Consider the following 19,377-nt stretch of genomic DNA (forward strand, 5'->3'; position numbering starts at 1 on the left):
TAATTTTATATAAATGATAAAACTTATAATGTATTATTTTAACAACTTTTATTTGTATCTATGTAACTCTATTCATAACAATAACACATCAAAAAATAAAACCATTCTTTGTGTATACAGAAATTATGGTGTTATTCAATGTAGCACTTGGCATAATTAATTTCATCTTCTTTCATATTTTACTGCAGGTACTTCACCTACAAAACATTCAGTTACTCTGATGCCCTTTAAGTGAATAATACAGATGTCAATTGTTTTCTCACCCGGGATAGATAAGGCCTCCTTGGTGCTCATATGGTAATCACTGACATGAGCATTGCGCTTATACTGCTGTGACTTTACCACATACTCGATATGGCCTTCCTAATACATGGCAATTGCGGCTAACCTACTAGTTGACTTTAGTCAAGAATGTGGGGTTACACATTGTAACATTGGCTAAACAGAGTCAGTTCCTCAAGTGAGAGGCTGACCAGAAGAGTATGAAATAAGGACTCCTTCAGGAAGAGGTTTGACCTTTTGCAGCTGGTTGAACACATCCACAGCTGTGTGAACTTTACAGTTTATGACCGAGTGGTCTGAAATTCTGTACCGGTACACTTGTAATTTTTCCTGGCAGAGTTGCAGTAGGTTTGGGCCTGGCTTTCAGTGTGCGGCAGCTTGTGTTGTGTTCTTCTCCAGTGCATTTGACACAACGGCAACAACCTCAATGATAAATATTCAAATGAGTTTAAGTTAATACTTACTGCTGTAATGGGAAGGTAATGGTAAGTAAATGATAAAGTTTAAGTGCGCAGAAGTAAACTTGTTATTTACATTTGTTCAACAAAGATAGTTGTGAAGCATCTGGTTTTGATCAACTCTAAATTTCAAACTTGGAAACAACTTCATTGAGGTACAATACAAATAATAATAATATACAAATATACTGTATTTTCTACACTTTAAGGCACATTTGATTATAAGACGCACCCTCAAAAAGTCTTTGTCTACTATTTTTCATACAGAATGCTCACTGGATCATAAGGCACATGAAATTAAGACTACAATAAGAGATACCATCTTCATTTGTGTAAAAATGTTGCATAATTTATACACTTACGGTATATATTAGTGCGACGATTGACCAGTCGACAAATGTTACTGACCAAATCTATAAAACATCGTAGGTAACAGTAATCTAACTCAAGTCGCACACTTGACCATAAGACCACCTGTGATACAAATGGCATACGAAAAGGCATTAGATTGGATCTCATTGTCACACTAGTATTACTCACGGTGCCAGAAACACTGATTTGCATTGTACATTTTGTTCTGCATTCTGATAGGTTAGACAGTCACTTCTTCCCCTGTGTGTCAACGTTCCGGTTTAATATGTTGACAAAAGGGGCGGCAGTAGCTCAGGAGGTAGAGCGCTCGTCTTGGGATCAAGGGATCCCAGTTTGAATCCCGGCTCGTCCGTGTTACATGTCGAAATGTCCTTGGGTAAGACACTGAACCCCTAATGCCCCCAATAAGCAGGTTGGCGCCTTACATGGCTTCAAGGCCGCTATTGGGAAATGTGTAGCACATTGTAAAGCGCTTTGGGAAGTCATTGACTTGAAAAGCGCTATATAAATGCAGATCATTTCATTTCATTTCATAAGTAAAAGAGATTGTATAGTATTTTGTTGAAAGACTTTCTGTTTTCTCCATTCTTTAACATTTGTTTCTGAGAAACTTCAATGCTTTCTTGTATGTCATATGGTACCACTGGTAGAATAGTTGGCGCTGTCACCACTGCAGCCCAGGTTTAAATCTTGTTGCATACAAAATGTTGTGGTTTTGGTCAGCAATGGTAATCGGGGATTAGAGATTGATCACTCATTGTACAAATTTAGTAGTTTACTGTAAAACCTAGTGTAGTAACGCTCACCTATAAATACTGTTTGTATTTCCAATTGTATCCACTGTATTCTGCGATATAAAAAGTGCACCAGGTTATAAGGCACACTTTCAAATTTCTGGCCAATTTGGAGTTTTTAGGTGTGCCTTGCAGTGCAGAAATTATGGTAATTCCCCCTTTTTAATTATCAACACAGTCTAGAAGTCCATTAGGCAATAAGGGTAATACAACCGCATGTTTCGGTATTTTTTTCAGCCCTTTATTTTTATTCTAATATTTTATATTTTCCACATTATCCCACTTAAAAAGAATTGGGGTAAGTACTTTTATGTGTCAGCTGTCCTGGAATATTTCTCCTCCTATAGTTAGGCCTGATCTGCCAATAAGTTAAAGTCAGAGGAGACTTCATAATACTGCATTTGGCTGACGCACGCCCTTTAACTTTAGGTGACTAAGGTGGTCAAAACTGTTACCCGCTGCACCTACCATCCAGCACCAGTGTCACATAGCTTGGGACTGGAGTCATGGCCTGCCAGCAGAACACCAACTCCAGTGTCCAACTTTACCATTGCTCCAAATGACACAGAACCAGTAAAGAATTCCAAACCCTGTGTGATTCCTGTGCATTTCCCTACTAATTCCTGCTTTATATAACACATTTTACGTTTAAATTAGGGTTGGGCGATGCGGCCCACAATCAAAATCTAAATTTATATTATTCATATTGGGCGATAATGATTTTAAACGATTGAAAAAATAGGGAAAACTAAACCCCAAAAATGTATTTCAAGAAACTGAATCTTTCTGCTGGTGCTTCTTGACGTCACCTCCCTTTTATTTTATTTAGTGGGAAAGGTCAATGTATTTGTTATTGATTCTTTCACAGCACTGTTTACCTTCAACAAGTTCTGTCCAGTGCTGTAGTCATTTATTCATACATTTCTCTACTGGCAATTCCACATCTATTGTTAACTTATTTTTTTTCATCGATTGCTAGAGATGTTCCACATTGTGACCGGGTTGGCCATAATTGGGTTATGCTTTTTAGGTTGTTTTTGAATACTATGACAATTGCAGTCTTGCAAATTGGTATAGTCCTTTAGTATTGAATTGCTATGTTGCCAAATCTCTAAAATGGGAAACACTGGTTCACATATTTCTTACCGAACAGAATACTAAATGTTAAAATATCAGGAATTAACATTAAAAACTGTAAATAGGATGATTATTGGTTCCAGCACGAAAAGCCATGGAATTCAGCTGCTACCTTTATAACATTTTGAGAATAGACCGTAATCAAAAAGTTGAAGGTCCGCTTTTCCTTTCAAGGTCACGAACTTAATTTGAAACAAGCAAATAAGCTTCTTAATGAACTTTACAAAGCTCTGCCCAAAAAACACTAAAACACTAAACAAATATTTAATGTAATTCCCTAAAATTAGTTTTGTGGCAAGACTTACAATTGGGGTTCATTCAAGCTTGTGTATTGGTTGAGTTGATTTGTTTTCACCCCATGTTTAATAGTGTTTTTTTATGTATTGCTATGATAATTATGTTAATTCAAAAACCAAGCAAGTAACATTATGGCTGAAAGAACCAGTAGCCTATAGAAGTAAAAACCATCTGAATTCAATAAGGGAATAGTTTTAACAACACTATTCACTTGGCAGAAAATTGTATTTTGCAACCTGAATGACACGGGTAATGAGGTTTGCACACTGTCTTGAATAGACTCGAAAGAAGAAGATTTCTTTAGATGCTGATTGAAGTGAGTGATAGCTACATTAAGGCTTGCTTGTCACTGTATTTCAGCTCTGAATAACAAATTGTTTTTTTTCTACTCCCTCAATAAATGAAAGCTTCAAGGTCTGTTTGTACTGTTACACTCAGAAGTTTTTAAAACATTGTATTCAAGATCAGAACCACACAAATACTACAAATGCAATCAGCTTTGTATTTTGCATTGTTGCGTTTACAAAATCAGCACAGCTACTCACTATTACTCAGGCTCCATTATAATTTTGTTATATACAGGATTCGCACAGGTGCATAAATTAATTGAAAAAGCTTTAATTTGAATGTTTTGCTTTTTAGGATTAAAAAGTGCTTCAATTTTGGGTGAAGAACTTGTAAATGCTTGATATTGTTGCTATGTTTCTCAATAAGTCCGCATTGAAATTATACCAACACTCTTTTCTGGTGGCTATGCTTTGCCATTGCATATATTTTTCTTTGTCTCCTTTTTTCTTGCTTCTCTTCCCGTTTTTCTTCTTTTTCTTTCTTTTTCCTTTTTTTCCCTTTTTTTTCTTTCCTTGTGAAAGGCTGGGCACTAAATTGAGATGACAAATTCTGCGTCACTTGGAGTGTCCGTAGTTTGTAGCACTTCTTATCAGCTGCACTACACAATACAACATCTAGAGGTCAAATAAAACACATTGTCCCGTTAAAATGAGTGCAGCCCACCAAAAATTACTGATTGATTGATTGAAGTATTTGAACATCTGAGAGAATGAATGTTCATATTTGGTACAGTAGCCTTTGTTTGCTATGACAAAGGTGAAGTGTTCCCCTGTAGTTTTTCACCAGGGTTTGCACACACTGCAGGATCTTGGCCCACTCCTTCACAGAGATCTTCTCTAGATCAGTCAGGTTTCCGGACTGTCGCTGAGAAACACAGCGTTTGAGCCCCCTCTAAAGATTTTCGATTGGGTTCAAGTCTGGAGACTGGCTGGGCCATGCTAGATCCTTGATATCTTTCTTATGGGGCCACTTCTTGGTTTTCCTGGCTGTGTGCTTCGGGTCGTTGTTGTGTTGGAAGACCCAGCCACGACCCATCTTCAATGCTGTGACGGAGGGAAGGAGGTTGTTCTCCAAAATCTCAGTCATATCTTTAATGTATCGCACTCGTCCTGCCCCATGTGCAGGAAACACCCCCAAAGCATGATGCTCGCGATTTACTCAATGTCTTAAAATCATATGGCATGATAAATGCACATGTAATATTGTAAATCGCTGGTGTATTTTCGCTGTGCAGGTTTCATTCACATGATTCACACCAGATTTCTTCTTTTAATGGTACTGGGGAAATTAGGAAATCGGTTTTGAAAGTCCTTAAAACCTGCTTAAAATTGGCCATTAAAAAGGTGTTTATTGGTTAGTTTGTTGTTTGGATCTCTTAACCACTTGTGTCTTGGGCAAGTACAGCATAGTGGCACCCATCCCTTTCCAGGCCAACATATGTTTCCAGCCAGTCACCATAATATAAACACAAGCATTAACGTGTTTGTCATTTTTCTGCATGGTGTTTAGAGGCATTTAAATACAAAATAAGAGCAAAGCATGGTTTTCCGTCCGTCTTGCCATTGCCTGCAGATACTAATACTACTTATCTCCAATGTATTGTTCAATTAAAAGTAGTTGTATTTAAATTCCTCTGCAGGTCACCAAAATGGTGAAGACAGTGACGACGCGAACTGTGCGTCAGGTTCCCCTCGGCCCTGATGGCTTGCCAATGCCCGAGGGATCATCGCCATTGGGAAGCTACACTGACTCCATCGACCGGCGCTACATCAAGAACGGTGGCGATCGCTTTATCACACCCCAAGCTTCATCCACCTTGACACGTTCCTTTAACAACTACAATGACTCCTACGGTGAAACACCAGACAGCCAGTACATTCGCCACTATGGTCTACACGATGGCTATGCAGATTTGACGGACAATTACGGCAGCCTGTCAAGGGGCGTCAATTTTCGTCCGCCTCGCTACCCCTACATGCCTAACAGCTACCGGCCAGAGAACAGCTATACACTGCCCATTCGTAAGGACGACTATGGCCACGTGGCCCAACCCCAGGTGCCTATTGGTAGCACCGTGGATCTAAATCGCTCCCAGCCTGAACGCTTTCAGGCTGAGCCATATGGTCTGGAAGATGACCGCCGCAGCTTTGGCCCAGAGGATGAGGAACCATATGAACTTGAACCTGACTATTCTACCGCTAACCGTCGCACACTCAAAGGAGCCAACCGAGGTCGTACCCACCGGGAACCGCTTCGTGACGGGCCCAGAGTCAGGTGAGGAGAATTTTTAATATGCTTATGACCTGATGTGTGGTCAATCTTAACTCGTATTTCATATAAATAGTAGCCAACACTTTTGATGTGATGGGATGTGATATCAAAACAATGAACAACAGAGAGTAATAATGAACTGGCATCCTATGAAATCTCCTTTGCATTCGTACAATGTTAAAAGCAATAAATGTACCACAAATCTTATCAGAAATGTTATTACTTCGAAAAGTATAAATACTTACACACCATACCTGTCAACAGAACAAACGTATCATGGAGTCAATATTAGGTGGGGTGAATTTCCCCAAAACTCGGAAAAAAAAACAACATCTGAGGCACTAAAATCTCTCACTAATTGTGAAACTAAACGTATGACAAGATGAGTTAAGTATAAAATAATCTTGCTTTTAAAAACCTCATTCGTTTATCGTGAACTCAATGTTCAAATACAGTGCATCCGGAAAGTATTCACAGCGCTTCACTTTTTCCACATTTTGTTATGTTACAGCCTCATTCCAAATTGTATTAATTTAATCTCTTATCTCAAAATTCTACACAAAATACTCCATTATGACAATGTGAAAAAGTTTTTTTTTTTTAACTTTTTTTGAATTTATTAAAAATAGAAAACCAAGAAATCACATTTACATAAGTATTCACAGCCTTTGCCTAATACTTTGTTGATCTACCTTTGGCAGCAAATACAGCCTCAAGTCTTTTTGAATATGATCCCACAAGTTTAGCACACCTATCTTTAGGCAGTTATGCCCATTCTTCTTTGCAATAAGTATCGAGCTCAATCAGGTTGGATGAGAGACGTTTGTGCATAGCCATTTTCAGATCTCTCCAGAGATGTTCGATCGGATTCAAGTCTGGACTCTGGCTGGGCCACTCCAGGACATTCACGGAGTGGTTCTGAAGCCAATCTTTTGAGATCTTGGCTGTGTGCTTTGGGTCGTTGTCCTGCTGAAAAATGAACCTTCGCCCCAGCCTGAGGTCAAGAGCACTCTGGAGCAGGTTTTCATTCAGGATATCTCTATATATTGCTGCATTCATTTTTCCTTCTATCCTGACTACTCTGCCAGTTCCTGCTGCTGAAAAACATCCACACAGCATGATGCTGCCACCACCATGCTTCACTGTAGGGATGGTATTGGCCTGGTGATGAGCGGTGCCTGATTTCCTCCAAACATGGCGCCTGGCATTCACACCAAAGAGTTCAATCTTTGTCTCATCAGACCAGAGAATTTTATTTCTCATGGTCTGAGAGTCATTCAGGTGCTTTTTGGCAAATTCCAGACGGGCTTCCATGTTCCTTTTACTAAGGAGTGGCTTTCGTCTGGCCACTCTACCATACAGGCCTGATTGGTGGATGTCTGCAGAGATGGTTGTCCTTCTGGAGGGCTCTCCTCTCTCCACAGAGGAACGCTGGAGCTCTGACAGAGTGACCATCGGGTTCTTGGTCACCTCCCTGACTAAGGCCCTTCTTCCCCGATCGCTCAGTTTAGAAGGCCGGCCAGCTCTAGGAAGAGTCCTGGTGGTTCCAAATGTCTTCCATTTACGAATAATGGAGGCCACTGTGCTCATTGGGACCTTCAAAGCAGCAGCCATTTTTCTGTATCATTCCCCAGATTTGTGCCTCAGGACAATCCTGTCTCGCACGTCTACAGACAGTTCTTTTGACTTCATGCTTGGTGTTTGTGCTCTGACATGCACACTAAACTGTGGGACCTTATATAGACAGGTGTGTGCCTTTCCAAATCCAAATCATGTCCAATCAACTGAATTTACTGTAGGTGGACTCCAATTCAGCTGTAGAAAGATCTCAAGGATGATCAGTGGAAAAAAATGCACCTGAGCTCAATTTTGAGCTTCATGGCAAAGGCTGTGAATACTTATGTAAATGGGATTTCTTAGTTTTCTATTTTTAATAAATTCAAAAAAAGTAAAAAAAAAAAAACGTTTTCACATTGTCATAATGGAGTATTTTGTGTAGAATGTTGAGATAACAGATTAAATTTATACAATTTGGAATGAGGCTGTAACATAACAAAATGTGGAAAAAGTGAAGCGCTGTGAATACTTTCCGGATGCACTGTACGTACGGAGGTAAGTTAGTCTCCCTTACGTTCTACTGTCCCTTGAAATGTTTGTGCGTCACCAAGCTACTGCCATGGTACGCAAGGTCTGCTTTGCAAACTTTGCAAATAGTCTTTTTATTGCCTGTTTCCAGGCTCGAATGCTCCCAAACTTGACTAAAGTCTTGGTATGCGTGCTTGATATTGACACCGCCATGTCTGTATGTTTAAGTTACCGCTCGAGACAGTGACGCTATTGCGCATGAGCATATCCCAGCAGAGATTATATGAATGTAGGGATTTTACTCCGTTAGAAAAACATGTGTTGCCACAAAAGTAGAAATAGAATTTTCGACTATCTGCATAGGGCAGCACGGCGGCGCAGTGGTTAGCGCGTGTGCGGTTCAAATCCAGCTCCCGGCCTTACTGCGCGGAGTTTGTATGTTCTCCCCGGTTTTCTCCCACATTCCAAAAACATGCATTTCAGGTGAATTGGCCGGTCCAAATTGTCCCTAGGTGTGACTGAGTGAGTGAGTTGTCTGTCCCCGTGTGCCCTGCGATTGGCTGGCAACCAGTCCAGGGTGTCCCCTGCCCACTGCCCGATGATTGCTGGGATGGGCTCCAGCATCCCCGCGACCCTACTGAGGATAAGCGGTGCAGCTGATGAGATGAGAGATGAGACTATTTGTATATCGATTTTTATCAACAACATCAACTAATTAGTGCAGCCTCAATGACAAAAATGTTCTGTTTAAACATTTGGTTTGAATTATGCAGTGGTGGAAATAATTAGCATTACCAATGGGCAACACCAATAACCCACTAATACACTCTTGGTCAAAGAGGAAGCAATGTAAACTCTTTTCTATTTATACCTTGTTAACACACTAGTTTTATCTCCTGACCTAACAGTTATCTTGCACTGACTATCATTTCCCTCACCCATCCTCTTTATGTGAGTCATTCTATTTCCACTGCAACAGTTCTGTATATGAGTGTGTGTCTTCATGCCAGTGTGATTAATAGATGCTTTTGAATTGGGTCAGACTATTGAGACGTCTATGAGGCAATCTCTAATGGCTCATTTCGCCTTTGGCGACCTGCACTTGGCCACCTGCTATCCTGTGGTCACCCCTCACACATGCATATGCACGTACACATTTCTTTAAACGAGAGTTGGGCCTCATTCTTATCAAGTAGTGTCCTTCGGGTAGGCCTATCGAAATGATCTGTCGTAACCATCTCCTTCTCTTTTCCTTTATTCCATCACACCTTCCTCAACCCCTCACCACCAATCCCCCACATCCTACATCCTGCTAAAAGATTTCCTCAGAGAACTGCATACTCTGTTTGATACTTTGCTTCCTGTTTATCCTGTTTGTGCTTACCCCGATGAATCCCCTAAATAATAGAATACGATTTTTTCCGTATTTGAAATAATAAAATCAGCCAGTGGTGCTGTAAAAAATCAGCATTGGAACATTGACAAAAAAGCAAAGCATAAACATTCCAAGCTTTCCTTGTCTTTGTTCAGCCAAGCATTTTTGCATCATAAAACAGCAACTGTCCGTAATTCAAAGAAAAGCTTTGTGGTTTGTTGGCGTCGTACACTTGAATGCTCACACATACAAAAGAGATGAAAACATTTTGACAATTTCCAATCCTTTAAAGCTGGACTTTTTACAATAAATACGCATGCCAAAGGCGGGTCAAGGGCTGTTTTTTTATCAAAGGATAGGAAAATAATTGATAGGATGGTGAATTTCTTTTGAAGGGAATGCACTGTATATGTTATTATTAACACAGTGTATCTATTATTCAGTCTGTGTTTCAATTACATTAACTTTAATAACCCATGTAAAAAGAATTGCTATATACTGCAGTCATCTGTCATACCAACGTTAATCTTGCTGATGCAAGATCTCTAGTGAACCGTTTACATCTGAGTTGATCGATGCAGTGTTTGTATTTACATTTGATCAAAACCCTTTTTTCAATTAATGTATGTAAACAAATAAGGATTATAGTGGGCTGGCGTCCATCATTTCATATAATTTTTACTCATGGCACAACTTTGCTGTTTCAACGCAACTGTATACTTCTGAATTGATTGTTATGAAAACATACCACATTTGAATATGTTTAAGATCTTAAATTGTAACATTCCAGTTAAGATACATGGCTCCATGTAAACTTGATTTGTAAACTAGTCCTTGTTTGGGTTTGGATCCATTTAAGATGGTGAGCTATCCTGTATGACAATTATTTTTGAACTGGCCACCACTTGATGGTGCAGCTGCTTTGTTGATCTTCCATATAGTGAAAAGAACATGCAATGTTTAAAAGTGAATTTAAATGGTTGTTTTTTTTAACCAAAATGCCACCCTTGACTTTGCAAGATTATTATTGGGGCCCTGAAGTCTGGTTTAATTGAAGTTTCTGAATTAAGGGAGGTTCTATGCCCATCAGAAACACAAGCAAAATCAAATACTTCTCGTCAATGGCTTTTCAGCAGTTACTTTATTACACCGGAACATGTACTTATATTTAGCCTCAATCTTGCTTAGGTTTTCAGTTTCGATATTTTAATGTTTTTTATAATTCTTGTGACTGTTTTGTTGTTAGCCGAGAAATCGTTTAGTTTTTCTACAAACTCACCTTAATGTGGAACAGTCTCTTAGGAAATGTTAACACTGCAGAGCTTAATGCACATTTCTGATTTTTTTTCGGAGAAATACGATGTTTTTGTGAGATCGTTCACGTTTCCAACTAAATGCCACTCATATGCAATCACCTGTGACTTCTATGTGTCTCCTGTGTGAACGTGACAAGTGTCCCACATGTGCTGGAGAGGACACGTGATGTCACACGCAATGCACTCATTGTTAGTGGAAGTACTCATGGATGATAACAGCGTAGATTATCTAGCAATTTGAAAGTTATTGTGCCATCGTAGGCTGAACAGAGTTGTCCCACCAAGTATTTATTAAATCAAAAACCTCAATTTCCCTCCTTTGTATGCTTTCCTCGTGCCATTTAGACGTAATTAACAGATTGGATACAGGTCGCGTCAGGAGGAAAAAAAAATCACTGCAGTGTGAACCTAGGCTTGGTAGTTACCATTTAATTTGGTTTAATTTGACAACAAATTATTCACTTCGTCCAAACTCAATATCAGTCATCCAAAGAGAAATTTACAAACACATATTCAGGTTTATTTCACTTAAATCCTACCTGCATACATAGTGTAAATATTCATTCGCAATATGTTAACTGTCTCTTGAAAAGAGATCACTACTCACATGGAGAAGTCCACCCTAGCTGGAAGCTTTATCTCCATAAAGTGAATGATCTACTGTAGTATTTCAAGAGCTGAAATCCCAGAGCTCTTCACGTCTTGCTTTATACACCCCTACGTGTACACACAATGGGGCCAATTAAAATGCAAATCCTATATTATTATCACTCACACACATGACGTCTGTTTTACCAAAAGCTTGGTAGCATCAGCCAAGATCTTAGCAAACTGGGAGCTCTGCAACAGTTAATCTCTTCTGTTTTGAAAATATGAGAAACACATGGCCGATGACTGTGGACAAGATGTTTTACGTATGAAACTGAAGTGAATGTTTGATATGTTTGAATCAGGAGTTTCCTGTGTATTATCTTTCTTCATTTTCAGCACAGAAGTCACAAATTGGAGGATGGCCTTAGAGATTGGGAGTGTGTTTTCTAAGGAAGCACCTAATGTCAACACATTTGGAAAATATTTTCCATGTAGTCAAAGTTTAAGGTTTTGTTTTGGTAAAAGATTCATTGCAATAATTTCCATTACAGACCCCCTGGTTGGTGTTTGACATACTGTACCCTCAAAAGTGCAGAGGTGCATTTTACTGTGGTGCTGTAAACAATGCCAATGGAACTCTTAGTTGTCCAACCTTTTATCCAATCTTCACTTTTAACTCATTTTGGAGCTCTGTGGTTCATGCAAATTTGTTCTGCTATATTTTTTTCCTCATTGCCGGTTACTTTTTTTTTTTTTTATTTGTTGAATGTGCGATATGAAAATTTTGTTTCATTGCGAAAGTAATTTCCAGCGTATAAATTCCCCCAGCAGTAGAATCTAACTCCAACCATAAACGATGGTATGTTACTGCGGGGCTTTTGAAAGGAAAATGTCATCAGAGGAATACTAAAGGTTTCCAGCAAGATGGCTTATGCAGCTATTACATTAGTTTCCCCTAGATCACAAGGCAAAAACCATGCAAATGGATAAGTAGCATTATATTCACCTAAGCTTTCTTTCTTAATACAATTATATTGCAATCGACATTCATTTCCCAGAATTTTGTCACATAACCAGCACCAATTTATACATCAAAAATCCATTATACTAACAATGGATCCAGCTATCCCAAATCACATTTGGATTATGTAGCAACATTAAAAACACTCACAGAGCTGGATATTGATGGGCGAAAAGTACAGGTATACCAACATAATATTCTTTTCTAATAACCTTTATTGCCAGAAACACATTATACAATGTATTCATGTTACATTTTAAGGGTGAACTATTGTAGTGAACCCTTGATATTTAAAGCCGTCTATGAGAGTGCAGTTTCAATGAAGACCGCCTACTCTGGCTACTCCTGACGGCGATTAGCTCTTTGTAGAAGTCATGATAGTCATATCATTTTTAATCAAACTCTTGTTAGTATGGCCCAGATAGACGAGCCTATTTTCAATTTAAATATAGTGTGGTTGGTTGGTTGTGACCCTTAACCACTCGGGTTGTAGGGCCACCATTTCCTGTGGTGTGTCCTGGGCAAGTACAGCCTGATGTCGCATCCCTATAATTTTATATTCTTTTTTTTCCCAAAATAGGTGTTTTTTGCCTGCATGCAATTTTGTAAATTGCCTTTTTTTTTACAAACATAAAAAGGTGGTACATTTTCTGCTTGATTATTACACATTTATACCAACATGAAATCTATATTTTTCTTCTAGCAAGTAAAAATGAGCAGGTTTGAGAGCGTTCAACGTCGGAGCCCGTTGCTGTGGAATCCTTTCGAATTATGTTGCCCTCATTAAGCTGACAACCGAAAATTCTGTTATTAACGATATCTCAGTAGCCTAGATGGTAAGGCGCCCGCTTTGAGACTGGGAGGTCGGTGGTTCGCGCCCCGGCCGAGTCATTCTTAAGACTTAAAAAGTGGTCGGCGGCGCCCTCTGTTGGCTGCGGCTGCATCGGCTCGCTACAACGGGTCAGGTGCAATTGACATTTCGTTCTGTGTACATTGTTACACAGAATGACAATACAAGGAAATTATTATTATTATTATTATTATTATTTATTGTTGATGATGTGGAGTAATAATAGTATTTTTACAGCCCTTTGAGACTTGTTGAGATTAAGGGCTATACAAATAAACATGACTTGACTTGACTTTAGCAAAGGATTTTAGCATCAGTCTACAGTCCTTGTAATTGAAGAGAAGGAATAAATATAAAAATATTAAAGCATACATAACAAATCTTAATTTTATTTTATTTTTCTTCTTCTGGATTTTACTTTTAAATTTTTTGTAGTATTTTTTAAGGTAGTGAAATAAGGTCAGCTAATTCATTTTTTTTTGTTACCACTATGGAATTTTGAACAAAATTCAATTCAAGTTTAGATCATTAAAACTGTTGGTTTTGCTAAAATAAAAGAAGATTTTGAAGTAGCTTTTCAAAATTTCTGACATGGTATACACCACTGTCCCCCAACCTTTACTGTACCATGAACATTTAATGTCTGACAATATTTAAGCAACCTGGACCAATAATAACACTAGTAGTATTAATAATATCAATAATGATAATAATAAAATAATGATAATATCAATAAGTTCATACTTACTGTGCAATCACCAGACAGCTAGGGATCTGGATGAAATAGGGAAAGGCATACGATTTTATCTCATCATCGGTACCAGGTTCTTTAATACCGGCCATGACTGAAAAATTATTAGATGCTGTAACTTAAGTCGGAAAAAAATGGATGAAAAATGAACTTTTCTACCACATCCTAAATGATCAGAAACCGAATCAAACCCATTAAAGTATTTGTGTGTTTCACTACGGGCCTCACTCCTTTGTGATGCCCTCATCTTTTCACCTCACTTTCACCCCCTCATTAGTCATTGCCCTCAGTTTTGTGTCCCTGTGATGAGCTAATTCTGCTCTCGGACAAATTGCAGCCCCTTTGTATTTAGCCCCCCCCATGTCCTCGTGTTCTGTATTAACCTCTTTCTGTATTTTGCAGAGCCTACCCAGAAGAACCCATTGATGGAGAGATGATAGATGAACGCCACCCGTACATACACGGCATGTATTGTGCACCACTGGCGCAACCAGAGCGAGGCAGCATGGCCAGCTTGGACCGTATGGGCGGCAGACGTTCACCTTCAATTGACAGCATTCGTAAAGATCCCCGATGGCGTGACCCAGATCTACCAGAGGTCATTGCCATGTTGGGACACCCCATTGATCCCGTCAAGTCCAACGCTGCTGCCTATTTGCAGCACCTGTGCTATGAAAACGATAAAATCAAAAAGGATGTGTGCCAGCTGAAGGGAATTCCTGTCCTGGTGGGGCTCTTGGACCATCCCAAGTCTGAGGTCCACCGCAAGGCTTGCGGTGCCTTGCGCAACATTTCCTATGGCAAGGACAATGACAATAAGGTGGCCATTAAAAATTGCGATGGAATTCCTGCCCTCATCCGCCTCCTCAGGAAGACAAATGACATGGAGATTCGAGAGCTCATCACTGGTGAGATATTTGTTTTTTTAACTTTTAAAATGCACATCATACATTTTATTTTACAACCCAAACAAAATAAAGCAAGTTGAAGACCTTACAGTGATAACGGATTATCCATCATAACAGCATAACACACACACACATCATGGAGCTAATTATCACATGCATCACAAATTAGATTATGACTAATTTCTCACGACGAGGTTGGTACAATTTGGATCGTGAAGCACTTAAAATAGTCATTGAGGCAGGACCCAGGTGACTTTTTCGGGATGGGGAGTATTGGATGTAGTCCTTGTCTTTTCCGTATGTGTCTTTTGGACAATCTCTTGGTTTCAAAGCAGGCATTATGTTAATTTAGAATGCAAATGATCTTGAAGACTTGTGAGTGCATTTTAGTGCTGCTATCATTCTTTTCAAGGACAATTATTTATGATTCATCACAGATGAGTGAGTATCAAGCTCCTGAAATTAGCTTATATAGTTGGGATTATGGGCAAACTCTCCAAACTTCATTAAGGGTTCATCTTGATCTTGTTACTCCCCTCAAACTTTAATACATTGCTCTTGAAGATTGTCTGAAAATTGCAGCCTGGCTGTCCATTGAATGTCTGCTTTTTCAATTTGTTGCGGCTTACAATTTTATATGCCATCTTGTTTACTTTCATAATCTTCATTTCTGCACTGCTGAAGTGGGTTGTGTCAATGCTAATTTAATTTCAAATAATTTGAATCATTGACTGTTTGATTATAGATATTTTTTATATTCATTCTTTATATTGCTTTACAGTACAACATGATTTTTTTTTAATTTAGCCAGTAAAAAATGTGATGAATGCAAAAATGTCATACCAGACCTTATAAACTATTTTTCAACAGTTCCGTTCCAAGAGAACTGGTAAATTAAAGCTGTGAGAAAACTTGGCAGTATACAGGTAATGCTATACAAATAAAAAAAATGACTTAATGGATGTTAAACGTAAAGGTGTGTGGAGCTTGAGCAAACATTAGGAAACAATGAATCCAAAGTCATTCTTACTTGATAAGTCCCATGATAAGTCCAAGTTTTTGGGCATGTGACTGAAACGGTTGCCTTCTGCACATTCAAGAGGTGCATTTTTCAAAGTATGACTTTTTCAATTCTTTTACAAGGTATGTCATAGCAAGCTATGACTTTTGCACAGTAGAAATGATTACCTCGAAACACTGCATCACATTTTCTAAAAAGAATCTTGCACCAAAAACAACATACTAAAGTAAAATCTGTGAAAATGTATTTTGTGAATTCCTTCTTTCAACTTCTTTCAACTGCAATTTTTTTCTTCATCCTTTTTTCGACACTGTTCATTCATTATTTTGCAGGCCTATTGTTTTGTCTCCAGCTTCAGGTTTCCCTTTCCTGTGTGTTGATCACTGTGAAAAAGGCTGGGCACAAAGCAATCTCTGCTTGCAGTTGCAGCCCCAGCCCATCTGGCTTGAGCTCGGCAGGTTTTTTCTACAATTACATATAATTAGGGGTTTTGAATATAGAATTCTTTTTTTAGTTTTCGTTTCATAAGAATTGACCACAGGAGTGGTCTGTGGTTATAAAACCAGAGTTGTTCTTTATGCTGCTGCGGAAAGTGATGATGTGGATGTTTGTGCATTTTCCACATTGGAAGAACTGGCCATTATTTTTATATTTTTATTTAGTTTTGTCCATCTTTGTTTTGCTTCTATTTTTCCAATCCACTTATGTTTTATGTGAGCTGTTCATAATGGACTTTCTCAATAAGAAATCAATATGTCGAAGTGTCCGTGGGAAAGACACTGAAGTTCTAATGCCCGATAAGCAGGTAGTTGCCTTGCATGGCTGCTATCAGTGTGGGAGTTGTGTGAAAGGGAAAGTGTGAAGCACATTGTAAAGCGCTTTGGTAGGTCGTCAGTGACTTGAAAAGCGCTATATAAATGCAGACCATTTACATTTAATCAATTATCAGTAACTGGGTTAACTTTTGGTTTATTAGCTTTACTTTCCTGAATGCATTTAAGTTTTGTTTGTTGATATTTCTGGATTTGCTTGTATGAAGCACACCCAGTCAGTCCCCTCGTGTATAAAGTGCTATATTAATATGTGCTGCCCTGCCTTCTGTAGTAGACGATGTTTTTTCTTAGTTCTTAAAAGGAAAAAAACTCACATTTCTTTGAATCTTAACTGCATTTTAAATGAAAATGCCCCTAATGAATAAAAACAGAATTCTGTGAGGTGAGGAGCTATTTACATGTAGCTTGTATATCTTGTTTATAGAGTCTGCTTTCCTCTTTGGCTACTGTGGTTGAGTCAGGGAGGAAACCGGTGGGGGGAGGACATTAATAAGCAGGACAAACTTAATAGCTGAGCCAGAAGAGCATAATTTCTGTCTGTACTCTGCGGATAATGTAATTAGTCGTAACCTCGGCTCCCAGCGCCATTTCTTGGTGCATGTTCACGCAAACCCAGGGCATCAAAGAGAGGGCAAATTTAAAGACAAGTGACTGTGTAGAGAAAGTAATCTTAAATCCACTTGAGCTTTGCTTTTCTTGCTTTTCATAGCTGCAGTGTTTTCAATTTGTTCTTATAAAATCCAGAAAGTAACAGTTAAGGTTTAACAGGCAAAACACACCTTTTCCCCCCTATCAATCTCGAAGTAATTTTTAGCTACCAATGTGATGTTGTCAAAGTGCGAGTTTGGAGAAAACAACATGGCATTATGCAGCGTTCAGAATTGTTTTTTTAAGCACAGCTTGATTTCCAGAAGCCAAATGGCGGCTCATATGTTGACAGCATGTTGAGTGGTGGTTGTCAAAACTAAAACGGATGCCATTGTCACAACTGTGCGCATTATCAAGCCCAGCAGGCAAGCACGCATGAAGGTTTTTGTCACCTTATTGATGCGTCCTTAGAAAAGCATATACATTCATGAATTGTGAATGACTATTTCCATTCTTCAACATCATTTTGCATTTTGTAGATGGATCAGATAGCAAAAAATACAAAATATCAGACATGGGAGAGACCAGGTACAGTTGTAACACATTTTGCTTTCTCCCTCCCCATTTTATTATCTTTTATTCTATTCATCTCAAACTTTTATACATGTTACCTTAATTTGTATTTTACAAGTACACATCAAGGGTTAAGTGCTGAGGAGTGCTAAGTGTGACGGTCTCTCAAACAGAGAGATACAGTGTTACAAGCATATCCAGTAGGCCTACCAGGTATGGTTTCAACACTGCTGGTGGACAGTTGTAACAGAGTGAATATTACAAATAAGCTTCAGATAGTTCAATATTTGAAGAAATCTTTTGTTAATGGAAATGTGGAAAGTATAGCATGGAATAGAACAAAGTGCTTGTGTCATATCTATGCTTTTGTATGGACAACATTGCTAATCAGAGTCTGACAAGCAGTTGTGGCAAAATGTATAAGCCAATGCCTGGGGTGAAGCCTTCTGGGGTAAATTACTTCAATCGAAACACTGTACCCACTTTTCTTTCTTTCCTTCCTTCCTTCCTTCCTTCCTTCCTTCCTTCCTTCCTTCCTTCCTTCCGTCCTTCCTTCCTTCCTTCCTTCCTTCCTTCCTTCCTCTCTTTCTCTCTTTCCTTCCTTCCTCCCTTTCTTTCTCTCTTTCTCTCTTTCCTTCTGTCTTTCTCTCTTTCTTCTTTCTCTCTTTCTTTCTTCCTCCCTTGTTCTTGTCCTTATCTTTGCCCTGTTTTTTTTGTCCCTGTACCTATCAGCCATCATTAACCTAACTTTTTCTCCATGTGGTTGATAGCTATTATAAAACATAACACATATAATTTAAGCCAAGACGTTGGGCATTACAGCCATGTACCAGAAATAAGTAATTTTTTTAGGATATGTGATATGATAGGACAGTGAGCAAGAAAAGGTTTAAAATCTTACCTGACAATGTGTTTTTGACCATAAACATGAGACAATGTCACTTAGTCTTCAAACATCTTGTGTGAGATCAGAATGGAAAGAGGAATATCCCATATCAGTGGCATCAATCAAACTGTCCCTGTGTTACAACTGTACCTTGTCTCCCCTGTTATTAGTTTTGGATCAGACATTTTCAGTTAAACACTCATACTATGTACAGCTGACAAACTCAATGGTCTTGAAGAAATAATTTGAAGTTTAGTCAATAGCTTGATAAGAAGGTGTGAAGCAATTACTTAAAAGTGGGCAGTTGCATGAATATAAAACTAAAACAAATGTACCTAAATTTAATAAATTCAACAATTGCAGTACTATCTACATCCAAACTCTTCCTATTGCTGCGATGGTCTGGACTCTGAAGCTAATTTTGGCATTCTTCTTTACAAAACAACTCTAGTTCAGTCAGGTTGGTGGGTTTCCAAGAATGGACAGCTATAAATCACACCACAGATTTTCAACACTATTCAGGTCTGGGGGCCGACGTGGCTGTTCCAGAACTCTGTAGATGTTCCTCAACATTAATGCCTTTGTAAAGTGTGTTTAGTGCTTCACGTAGAGGTCTCCAG

At 38.7% G+C, this 19,377-nt stretch overlaps 1 protein-coding gene across 7 annotated transcripts in view; it reads left to right on the top strand.

Moving 5' to 3' along the window:
• arvcfb (ARVCF delta catenin family member b) overlaps positions 1-19,377 on the top strand; it is a 286,399-nt gene that overhangs the window by 203,802 nt on the left and 63,220 nt on the right. For all 7 annotated transcript variants that reach the window (XM_088335601.1, XM_088335596.1, XM_088335598.1 and 4 more), the window contains 2 exons: positions 5,328-5,962; positions 14,351-14,856. In XM_088335601.1, coding sequence (XP_088191727.1) covers positions 5,328-5,962; positions 14,351-14,856 — 1,141 coding nt within the window. The remainder of the gene's footprint in view (positions 1-5,327; positions 5,963-14,350; positions 14,857-19,377) is intronic.

The sequence above is a fragment of the Urocampus carinirostris genome, chromosome 5, assembly GCF_059441175.1.
Source record: "Urocampus carinirostris isolate Australia breed hairy pipefish chromosome 5, RoL_Ucar_1.0, whole genome shotgun sequence".
In the NCBI taxonomy this organism is placed as follows: Eukaryota; Metazoa; Chordata; class Actinopteri; order Syngnathiformes; family Syngnathidae; genus Urocampus; species Urocampus carinirostris.